The sequence below is a fragment of the Propithecus coquereli genome, unplaced genomic scaffold (assembly GCF_000956105.1).
Source record: "Propithecus coquereli isolate 6110/MARCELLA unplaced genomic scaffold, Pcoq_1.0 Scaffold37, whole genome shotgun sequence".
In the NCBI taxonomy this organism is placed as follows: domain Eukaryota; kingdom Metazoa; phylum Chordata; class Mammalia; order Primates; family Indriidae; genus Propithecus; species Propithecus coquereli.
The window spans coordinates 6,825,331-6,836,553 of record NW_012149396.1 but is presented as its reverse complement, the minus strand read 5'-3'; the positions used below and the strand labels follow the sequence as shown (position 1 = coordinate 6,836,553).

At 46.9% G+C, this 11,223-nt stretch overlaps 1 protein-coding gene across 1 annotated transcript in view; it reads left to right on the top strand.

Moving 5' to 3' along the window:
• Positions 1–11,223, top strand: part of ATP8B1 (ATPase, aminophospholipid transporter, class I, type 8B, member 1) — a 175,057-nt gene that overhangs the window by 93,240 nt on the left and 70,594 nt on the right. Inside the window, exons 2-4 of the mRNA XM_012651731.1 lie at positions 890–1,092; positions 2,898–2,964; positions 10,346–10,415. Coding sequence (XP_012507185.1) covers positions 912–1,092; positions 2,898–2,964; positions 10,346–10,415 — 318 coding nt within the window. The 5' untranslated portion in view covers positions 890–911. The remainder of the gene's footprint in view (positions 1–889; positions 1,093–2,897; positions 2,965–10,345; positions 10,416–11,223) is intronic.

Here is an 11,223-nt window from a genome sequence, read left to right as displayed (position 1 = left end):
TGCCTCGGCCTCCCAGAGTATCAGGATTATAGGTGTGAGCCACCACGCCTGGCCCTGCTATTAGTAATAATACTGAGTACAAAGCAGTGTGATACCTAAGTAAATAATGCCAGGCTACATGTCTGTCTTCAAGTAACCTGAGGTATTTGTGTAAATGTTTCCCTAATAAAAATAGAACTAAGGTTCTTGTCACTTATGTAGAGTCATCTTATAAAGTAAACACATACAAATTCTAGATACAGAGAGTGGGAAGTGGTAGAAAGAGAGAGACTGGGAGTGTTCCCAGGAAGTCGTTAGTAAAATTTGAAGATCTAGGGTTGTATTTAAAATGTGTCACGGAATAAAGCCTCAGAATATTAGCAGAAACCAGATATCTCAGGGCGGTGGTTTTGTAACTTTGCTGGCAATCCATAGGAAGAAATTCAATTCTGTTAACTCCCACAGTGTGAGTAAATGTGCAAACGTGTCAGTTTTGTAAAACTGTTTTACCAAAGAGTGCTTACTCTTACCGTGTGTGCTGTAATCTGACATGTTGCAGTCTGTTTCAATTTATTTTAATGTTGGTTGTGACCCACTAAATTTATTTCACTGGGTAGAGACTCCTAACTGGAAGTACAGCCTTCAAGTATATATACCTGTCTTAAAAAACAAAAGGGTTTGCAACTACGTGTTTTTTTTTCTTTCTTCTTACCTAGGCGTTTAATCAATACTGAATGGTCTCGTTGTTGCTTGTGAGTTAAGTTGAACTTTTGGGTCATTATTCAGAAATATTCATGGCTTAGTAAAATAATGTTCTGTTAAAGGGGCATTGTAAGAGCACACAGGCAGATTCAACCAAAAACTGGGCAAGATCCGCAAATCAGTCTGGCTTCCCTTTCTTTTCAACCAGATAGTTCCTATTTGCCAGCAGAATGAATACAGAAAGAGACTCGCAGACGACATTCGAGGAGGATTCTCAGCCTAATGACGAAGTGGTTCCCTACAGCGATGACGAAACAGAAGATGAGCTTGAAGACCAAGAGTCTACTGTTGAACCAGAGCAGAATCAAGCCAACAGGGAGGCGGAGGAGAACCAGGAGCCGTTCAGGAAAGGTAACCACATGAGAGCCTGGTGACTGGTCACTGTACTTGTAAATCCACACATCGGTCATGGCCACGTGTGCCAAAGATGGCCGATCCGTTTCACGCAGTCTAGGAGAGCAGCATCTTTCTCTGATCTCCTCCTAGGCTGAAACTGAGAGAGTGGCGGATGGGCTTGGATAAGCGCCCACCGTCCTCGGTCTGGCAGGGCTGGGAGACCATATCTGACAAGTTCTGCAGAGAGCATAGGTGTTGGTTGTGTGTGTATATATATTTTTATAGTAAGTTTTATTGATTATTGCACAAACAGCACCTTGTTCAGCCAGTAAATAATCTACAGTTAATCGGTTATCTGTTATTATGTTGGCTAAAGAATCTAGGGAGGCCTTAAGCTCAGTTCTTAGTGTGTGTATATATATATATTTTTATTTCAGCATATTATGGGGGTACAGATGTTTAGGTTGTGTATGTTGCCCTTGCCCCCCGCCAAGTCCGAGCTTCAAGTGTGTCCATCCCCTGGATGGTGCGCATCGCACTCTTTGTGTATGCATTAGTGTGTCTATTTTTAAAGCCGAGTTGTATGTGCAAGAATTTGCATGTTACTATACACAGAAATTTAAAAAGTATATACATATCAGTCTTTGGATGTAAATTACTCGTATTGTTAAATTGTTGGCATGTTATGTAATAACCACCAGTACATACATATTAACTAATTCGGAGCCATTATTAAGGAAATTATACCTGTGTACATATATGGGCACGCTCACATGCCCCCAAATGGATTAACAAGAGTAATATAATGGGGTAATCCCTAAGTGGGGTTCAAACAAATGTACTGTAACAAATCAATCCATGCCACTTTTCTTTGTCTCCTCTTTCTTGGACCACCAGAGCATGAGGGGCCACTCATGGACAGCAGCTTCTCAAAGATGTCTTAGATGTGTGGGCCCTTTGGGGAGTAATATACAGTCCCCAAGGGACTGTGCATTTTTGAGGACCAGGACACAGCTTTGAGCCTGTTAGCATTTTCAGCCTGTCTCTTCTTGTGCCCTCTTCTACTTTAGAAGGATCTTGAAGGTACCCTTCCTTTCGTTCAGTCATTTGTGAATATAGAATGGGGTGGGCTCTCTAGTGGGAATTTTAAAGCTTGCCACAAGGGACCTGTTATGCAGCAACCTGTGCCATCTGGCCAGAATCAGGCCAGCTTCAGAGGCAGGGTCTGGTCTGGACCAGGGCTTGGCAAACTTTCTGCCAGAGAGTAAACATACAGGCTTTGTGGACCACATGGTCTCTGTCAAAGCCACTCTGCCCTGCCAGTGTTGTGTGAAATTGGCCGTAGACAGTACGCCACTCGGGGCAGCAGAACGTGGCTTACTTTTACCGTATGCTTTTTCTCCTGTGGCTTTCTGTTTCATTTCCTACTGGTTCTTCCACCCTGGCAAATGTGGGCTCCTCTTGTAGCTGTTTTCCGTGAGGAAGCTGAGCCTTTTCTCTTCAGACCCCAGATTTGCTCCAGATACCAAGTTGAAAATATTTCCTCCCACGGTCCCTCGAATTCCAGCCAAATAACTCGTTTCCCATTCCTAGAAGGCGCTGTGGTAGTGTTCTGTTCTGACTCTAGCTCCCCAGACGTGCCTCGCCTGTGGCCTCCCTCAGAATAACCTCGGGTTTCATCTGCTTTCCCTGAGATCTGTCACTGCTGTTCTGCCCTTGCAGGTTTCCTGGAAGCCTCTGTTGGGCTCTGTGCCAAGGCCTGCCCTCTCAGTTCTCCTTCTGGGTTCCACTGCCTGGTTAAGCTGTTTTTTTCCTAACAGCTTTCAGCTATAGAGATAGTGACACACCACGGAATCCCATTTCTGTGATGATGCTGCCCGTTCTAGGGTAGGGAGATTCTCAGTGTGGAGAGTGCACGTGTCCACAGGGTCCCATCTCGTCCAGACGTGGGGAGGCCATTGACTCGTGTGTATCGTTTGTCCTCCCCACCTTTCCACATCAAACATTTAGACGCATTAGACCTTAGCGTTGGTTTCTGTTTGTCATTTTAAGCTATTGAGTATTGAGCTTAAGTGCTCGCTGCCCTGAAGCAGAAGGTACTAAAATTATGATACTTGGTGAAATTAAAATGGAATGTCCACCAGTGTGAACAGGAAGAGGTGGCCTCTGTTGTAACAGGTCCAGACTGGATCTTGGTGGACCGGGGACAAGGTTGAAGCAGCCAGACAAGTTAGCAGGGGAGTTCTACTTGACTGCCCAAATCGTGAATAAAACATGTTTCTTCCTCATTCCTTCCCCGTGGCGCTGCTGAGTCTCCTATCACAATCTTGGAATCTCGACCCCGTGCAGATATCTGATGGGTTGGCAGGAGAATTGGCTCCGTGGGGGTAAGGGTGAACTCTGTTGTTGGTACTTGGTGCCACGCGATCAGATGCGTGGACCAGGACGCAGCGGAGGGACCGGGTTTGGGTGCTTGCAGAAATGTCAGGGAGGCACGTAGTGGGTGGAAACTCTCACCTCTGTTTTTTTCCAGCTCTGCCTGCACATTCTGGCAGCCATATTTGCTGGTCATATTTTCTGTAGGCTTCTACCCTCATCGTATGGGCACTGAGGGAGCTCAGACTGGATCGTGGTTCTTCATAATCTTTTCCAACGGTGGTTTCTGTTCTTAGGGGATTTGGTTGGTTCTCATTTCTCAAAAACCCTGTCAACTGACTTTGCCTATGAGTTTTTACAAAAATTCTTATTCTAACATTTTTCTCTGCCCTCTCTGCCCTCTCTGCCCTTCCCAAACACACAGAGGACATTCAGTAAATGCTAGACCTTTCCTCCCATTGACATCTGCCCTGCAACCCCCCAGCCACTCTGCTTCCCTCCCTTCTCCCTCCCTCTCTTTCTCTCTGTTCCTCCCTCTTCTATTTTTCTGCCCATGTTCTCATTTGGGCACTTTCCCAATTAAGTTTGGTGTTACTCTGACCTTTCTTTTTAATATCTGTCTTTCTTGACATTTCACATAACAGATAATTTCCTTCAAAGAATCAGGTTTTTTGTTTTTTTTTTTTGAGACAGAGTCTCACTCTTTTGCCCTGGCTAGAGTGCCATGGTGTCAGCCTAGCTCACAGCAACCTCAAACTCCTGGGCTCAAGAGATCCTTCTGCCTCAGCCTCCTGAGTAGCCGGGACTACAGGCATGCACCACCATGCCCAGCTAATTTTTTCTATATATATATATATTTCAGTTGTCCAGATAATTTCTTTCTATTTTTAGTAGAGACGGGATTTCACTCTTGCTCAGGCTGGTCTTGAACTCCTGACCTTGAGCGATCCACCCGCCTCGGCCTCCCAGAGTGCTAGGATTACAGGCGTGAGCCACCTCGCCCGGCCAAAGAATCAGTTTTTTAAGACATCCGAGTGTGAGTCACCCCGTGAATCGCCATCCGGCTGAGTGACGCCAGAGGCTGGCACCCGTTCTGGCAGGGCAGGACCTGGAGTGTGTGAATTGCAGTCATTGCTTGAATGATATCATCGTAGCACAGAAAGTTGGTTTTTTTTTGAAGAAAGAAAATGCCCTCCCCCAACTGAGCTTTCCTGTTAAACAAGTGTTTGGAGAGACCCATTGAAAGTACTTTTCAGCTGAAGGGCCTTTATTGTGCGCTGTGAGAACCGAGAACAAGCACAAACACGCTGTTAGCATGTGCCGTGGAGGAAGCGATAAGCCCGCAGATCTCACTCGAGTGACTTTACCCTTCGTTTAGCGGGAGCGGGGATTGGCAGAAATGAGTGGGAATGTTTTCGGTGCTAGGGGATGAGCACTTTTGCTTGCTGATGAACACGGTAGAACGGTATTGCCCAGAGTGTGTTCTGAGACATACTGCTTTCTCCATGTGCTCCAGGATGTGGAGATTCCGTGGCCCCTGAGACTGGACACTGATAATTCTTCGTCCTTCTCTGGAACTTAAGCGTTCTCCCCTAGCATAAAAGGATCCAAGAAGTTTGGGCTTTAAAGAAACCAGTTTTTGTCCAGCCAGAGGGTTCCTAAAGTCCCCTGACTCTGGAATGCTGTTTTGTCAGCTTTCCATCCACTATCCTGGTGCTCCCAGACCAACTCCTTGGGCGATTCTGTGCCCATCGGGAGCCAGCTCAGAGATGAGGTCCTTGGGAAGAAGTGAGCGCCCTGGAGAGAGTTTCTGGGTTGGTGCAGATCGGCTTGCTCCCCTGAGCCTGGCGTGGAATAAGAATGCTGCCTCCTGCCTCCTTGCAACTTTGTCTATTAACTCTGTCTCCTCCCGGCTCTGGCTGGCCTACAGTTGCACGTGCAGCTTCCCTGTCCTGCAGCAGATTCCTGCCTGCTGCCTCGGGCTGCTTTCCTGTCCCCCGTTCTCATGGCCAATCTGGAAACCCATTTTATACCATCACATGCTCCCTTTCCACTGGGCTCTTCCCCTCTGTGGGCTGTCCTGCTACCATGCAGGCGACACTTGCTTACAGGTCACCCAGAACCCAGGTGCCAAGTCCAGTAAGCTTTTTACCAACCACCATCTCCTTACCTCTTGCTTCCTCTGACATGTTTTCTCCTCTTGTGTGTCCTTCCTTCTGGCCACTCTCCCGCCCTCCACCCATTAAATGTTCTCCCACCCCGTTTGTCCCTTAATATCTTTCACATCAAACCAAGTTGTCTCCCCTCATCCGTCGCCTCCTCTACCATCTGTCATCAGATCTTCTTCCTGGTCCCTCTTCTTCCCCTCGGGGCATTTGAGTTCTCCTGGCTCCTTAGGCTGAAGCTGGAGAGTGATTCTTCTTTTTTTTTTTTTTGAGACAGAGTCTTACTGTGTTCCCCGGGCTAGAGTGAGTGCCGTGGCGTCAGCCTAGCTCACAGCAACCTCAAACTCCTGGGCTCCAGTGATCCTTCTGCCTCAGCCTCCTGAGTAGCTGGGACTACAGGCATGCGCCACCATGCCTGGCTAATTTTTTCTATATATTTTTAGTTGTCCGATTAATTTCTTTCTATTTTTAGTAGAGACGGGGTCTCGCTCTTGCTCAGGCTGGTTTCGAACTGCTGAGCTCAAACAATCCTCCCACCTCGGCCTCCCAGAGTGCTAGGATTGCAGGTGTGAGCCACCACGCCCGGCCAAGAGAGTGATTCTTTTTAACAGATCCTTTTCTTCCTAAATCCAAGTACAATGGATGGGTGGGTGGGTGGATGGATTAATAACACTTTTCCCAGCAATCAATTTGCCCACACACTGAGGATCTTTTTGGTGATTTGGTGTCACCCCTGCCTCTGCCATCTTATAAGGTTTTCTGATTCATGCAGCCTTCTCTGGCATTCTCTTTTTTTGCAGACCTGTAGACACTTGTGCTTACCCCACCCTCATGCCTTCCAGTGCCGCCTTGGCTCTCAGATAAAACCTCAGACTGGGTCACGGATGGTTTAGCACACCTGCATCAGGTCTGGGTATAAGTCTTCTCAAATAGAGAAGGCAGACACCTGGATCTGTGGGAGAGTCCACCCATGCCCACACAATCAACAGCCAAAGCTTACAGTAAAACCAGAAAGCCTCACTCATGCAATGACTCGGACTGGGTCTTCTAATGGATTGACTGACAAAGGAGTCTGCCCTGGCAGGGGTTGGGAAAGGCTTCCTCAGAAAACAGCGTGCCTGAGCTCTGATGTTAGTGGGGGGTGGGGGAGAGCCCCACACAGAGGCTCTGTGGCAGAAGGGAAGGTGGCATGCCAAGGCACGTGGAGGAACTGAAGTTAAGCCAGGGGAATGAGGATATCAGAAGAGAGGGGATTAGCTCCTTTTTAGCAGCTATCCTGGTGCAATTTAAAAAGAGTGACTGGTTGTAGATCATCCATGTTCCAGCTAATCTGTAACTGCTGTGAGAGCCTGTGGTCCAATCCGTCTTATTCTGAGTTGGTTTCAGGGCACCAGTTCTGTGCCTGGGAGGTTGTAGAGGCTCGGCAGGTACTTGTGCATGAATGCATTGGAGTGTCTCAGGGACAATCTGTGGCTCAGGCCCCTGAGTGATAGTTTAGTTATCTGTTGCTGAATATTAAAGAAGAAACAGTCCCAACTTTTGGGCATAAAAAACTATTTCATGATGTTCACAGATTCTGTGCCAGGAACTCAGGACGTGTCGGGGAGGGGCTTTTCTGCTCTGTAATGAACACTTGATGGCCGAGGTGACTTGAACTGTGGGGTTCCGGCTCATCTACCCCCATATCCGGTGCCTGAGCTAGATGACTTAAGGCTCAGGTGGGCCTTTGGGTGGGACCTGGCCTCTCCCAGTGTGGTGCTGGGCTCCAGGGGAGAGTCCCAGGAGAGGACACCTGGGGAATTGGCAGGAGCCCGCGGCCTTCTCTGACCGAGCCTCAGGAGTCAGGCAGCATCACTTCGGCTACGTTCTCTTGGTTACGAACAAGGCACTAAGGCCTGCCCTGATTCAAGGGAAGGGAAGGTAGAGGCCACATCTTGGTGAGGGAGGAACAAAGTCACATCGCAGGCAAGCAGGAGGTGCTGTTGTGGCTGCCTGTGGGAAATGCATTCTGTCTTAGTAGGTGACAGAACCCTTGGTGGGGGTGGGTCACGGAGCAGGAGGGCCCTTGCAGGTTGTTTTGAAGCTGACAGGTTTAGGATTGGGGATGTTTTCTAACGTCCAGAGAGAGGTGAATCTGGGACATCCACTGTGTTGCTGGTTAGCTGGCAATTACAGAGAGAGGATGAAGTGGTTAGAAATGACCAGGAAAGGTATGGCCTTGTCCCTAGGAAGTGTTTTTGTATGAGTACTACCCACTCGCTTAATGAGTGCCCCACGGCCCCTGGAGGCACACGCCCTACACCACCACATGGTGTGTCCGCCCACCGGCACCTGGGCTTCCTGGGGCCACACACTTGCCCGGTTTCTATACCTTCTGTGCTTGCGAGGGTAGCAAAAACGTGTGACTACTGAATGTTGGAACTGAATAATTCTCAATTTACAATTTTGGAATTGGAGATGATTCAGACTGAGGCTCCAGTGTCATTTATCTTTGTTCGAATAGAAAAAAAAAACAGCCTGTAGTCAACAGCTACTTGCGAGACTGAGATGGGAAAATCTCTAGAAGTCAGCCTGGGCAATGTAGCAAGACCCTATCTCTAAAAGTAAATAAGTAAATAAATAAAAGCCAAATAATACCGTGAACAAGATCATGGTGCCTTTGAAGCACATGTCTGTAAACAGCTCGTAGGCCAGGCATTTGCCTCTGTCTGTCCATGAGAGGAGTCCTCAAAGACCTTTCTTCTTGACTGGTTTGGTTTGCTCCCTGTACTTGAAAACATAAAATTGTTTTCTTGAAAAGTCTTTCCTAATTCAGAATTTTGTTCAGAATTCTGTTGAGGGGCAGAATGCTCATTGGTTGACAGTATTTAAGATGGAACGTTTCACAGGTAAGGTCTAAAGATACCACCGCAATAGCATCAGGACATAGAGAAAATTCTTCCTCTTCTTGGCAGAATTTCCGATTGGATCTGGTATCAGGGCAACAAGCTCAGCTGTATACCTGACGAAAGTGATAGCTTCATAAAAGAATCTGGAATGAAGGACGTGGGTCTCTACAGCATATATGAATTAATTTTTATTTGGAGCCACAACACAGATAAATCTGTCGCATCGAAACATGGAAAATCCTAGGAAATGGCTGAAATGTGCCAAGGAGCTTCCACTTCATCAGATGCATTTTCAACTTTTGACACCTACCACATATGGAAGTTCCACTCAGGCTCCTCATTTCCTTCCTCTGGTCTGCTGTAAACTGCCACCACTTCAGTCTGAAGGATGCCAGAGAACTGGTAGCTTATAAAGTAAGGTGACGTGTTCCTGAACTGAGTGATCAGTTATGGTGGTGGGAAGATGAGGCTCTGACATCTCGTTTTTCTAAAACTTGCTTTTGAGTAATGTCACTTATGACCAAACCTTGGGTGAGAAGCTCTTGCTCATGGAGATTTAACTCAGGTGCTATTTTTTCTTTCTGCCAGTTTGGAGCCCATGTCTCTGAAGTAAATTCTTAATGGTAGAGGTCACTATAGGAAGACATGCATCCTCACACCAGCTGGGGGTTCTCAACCCTGCCTGTGCATCAAAGCTGTGTGTGGAGCTTTTAAAACTCTCTGGGTGCCTGGGCCCAGCCCCTGGAGATACAGAGTAGGTCTGGGGTGAGGCAAGGGAAGAATCCACTTTTTAAAATAAATTCAGGCCAGGCACCATGGCTCACGCCTGTAATCTTAGCACTCTGGGAGGCCCAGGCAGGAGGATTGCTTGAGTCCAGGAGTCCGAGACCAACCTGAGCAACACAGTGGGACCCTGTTTCCTCAGTAAGAAAAATTAGCAGGGCATGGTGGTACGCACCTGTAGTCCCAGCTACTCAGGAGGCTGAGGCGGGAGGATTGCTTGAGCCCAGGAGTTTGAGGCTGCAGTGAGCTATGATCACACTGCTATACTCCAGCCTGGATGACAGAGCAAGACCCTGTCTTGAAAAAAAGGAATTCAGCCAGGTTCAGCCTCAGCCACAGAATAGGCCCTCTTCTCCCCTAACATGCCGGCTGCTCAGAGTGTGGCCCACCAGCCGGCACCACTTATATACCCATTGATACACATGTGCATGTGTGTGCATCCGTGATGTGTATTAATTCTGTGCATCACATAGCTGAAAGCACAGGGTGGTTGACACTCATCTGCTTGACTGTCACCTAACAGTGTAATTTGGAACACTTTCCTATTGTGTATTAAGCCGCCTCATTCTTTTTTGCTGATATGGATGTTTAACCAGCTGTTTCTGGTAGGCATTTAGGTTGTTTCTAATCTTTCTGGTAAACAGAGCTACACTGAACGGCCCCGCGCTACATACACAGGGGCTGATTCCTAGAAGCGGACTTGCTCAGTCAGTGCACGTGTGCATTCAATTATGGCCAAATTTCTTCCCCAAAGTCTGCCTCAGAGCACTGTTTCTTCACTCTTTTCAATCCAGACTGTCATCAAATTCTTCACTCTTTGCCAATATTTTGCCATTGGGGGATAAAAGTTGGTACCTCCGTGAAGAACTGCATTTCTCTTTTATGACGCTGAGTGTCTTTTCCCATGTTTAGGAGCCATTCGAATTTCACTTTGTATGAACTGTCGATTTGTGTCCTTTTCCCATTTCTCTCTTCGATTGTTCAGGTTTGTTCCTTTTTAGTGTTAAACTTTTGATCTTTTTACTCTCCTGGTTTGCTGTGGTTTGTGCCAACCAGTGCAGCGTTGTTGCTGGAGGAGGATCTGGGAGCGACAATCCAGAGCGAGCACCGAGAAGATGAGGGGCAAGTGTGAGCCCACGTCCTCGGCCAGATGGCCGTGATCAAAGGACTTAGTGACCGTGGGAACACCCTGGATGTCATGTAGCAGCGTTTAGATGTATCGATGACACAAACATTTACCAGATGGGGTGGGGTCGGGGGAGTGATTTGAGCCTCATGTGGCGGCTGTTAAATGCATCTCTGGACACAAACATCAGTGGTTTTTTTGGCACAATCTTTGTTAGTTAGCTTTCTAGCTTTTAGCTAAATGGCCACATGGTGAAAGGTACATTTTTTGGCTGGTAAATTTATTATTTCTTTTGTCTTTGTCAGCATTTCCATTCTAGAGAATGGGGCGAGATGCATACTTTTTCTGTAAATTAGCCCTGTGGTCCAAGTGTCCAGTAAAGTTCTCTTTTCCAAGTGCACACCTAAATGTTTGGTCAAAAACCCAATTCCTCCAGGTGCTATTTTGTCATCCTTCCTAAAGGCATGTGCTGTAGTGTAGCATTTCTCAACCCATATTAATAGGAGTTCTGTGATTTTTTTTTTTAAGTACCTGTGGTCACATTAATTTTGAAAAGTCTGGATTAAATAAGTTTCTTTGCTACAGGACTTCTCAGAGCCTTTAATGTACCAACGAGTCTATTGAATGTCCAAGAGAGGAGGGATGCAGGATGCTGTCTTCTGCAGTTGTATTTGACCACAGAATACTGTTGCACATTTTTATGAGCTCTGATTAAAATCCTCCTCAAGCAATTAGCTCAAAACTTGGGGAAGAACCAGGAAAAGACATCAATTTGTTTGCCCCCTGATTTGTCTGAATTAGGCTGAAC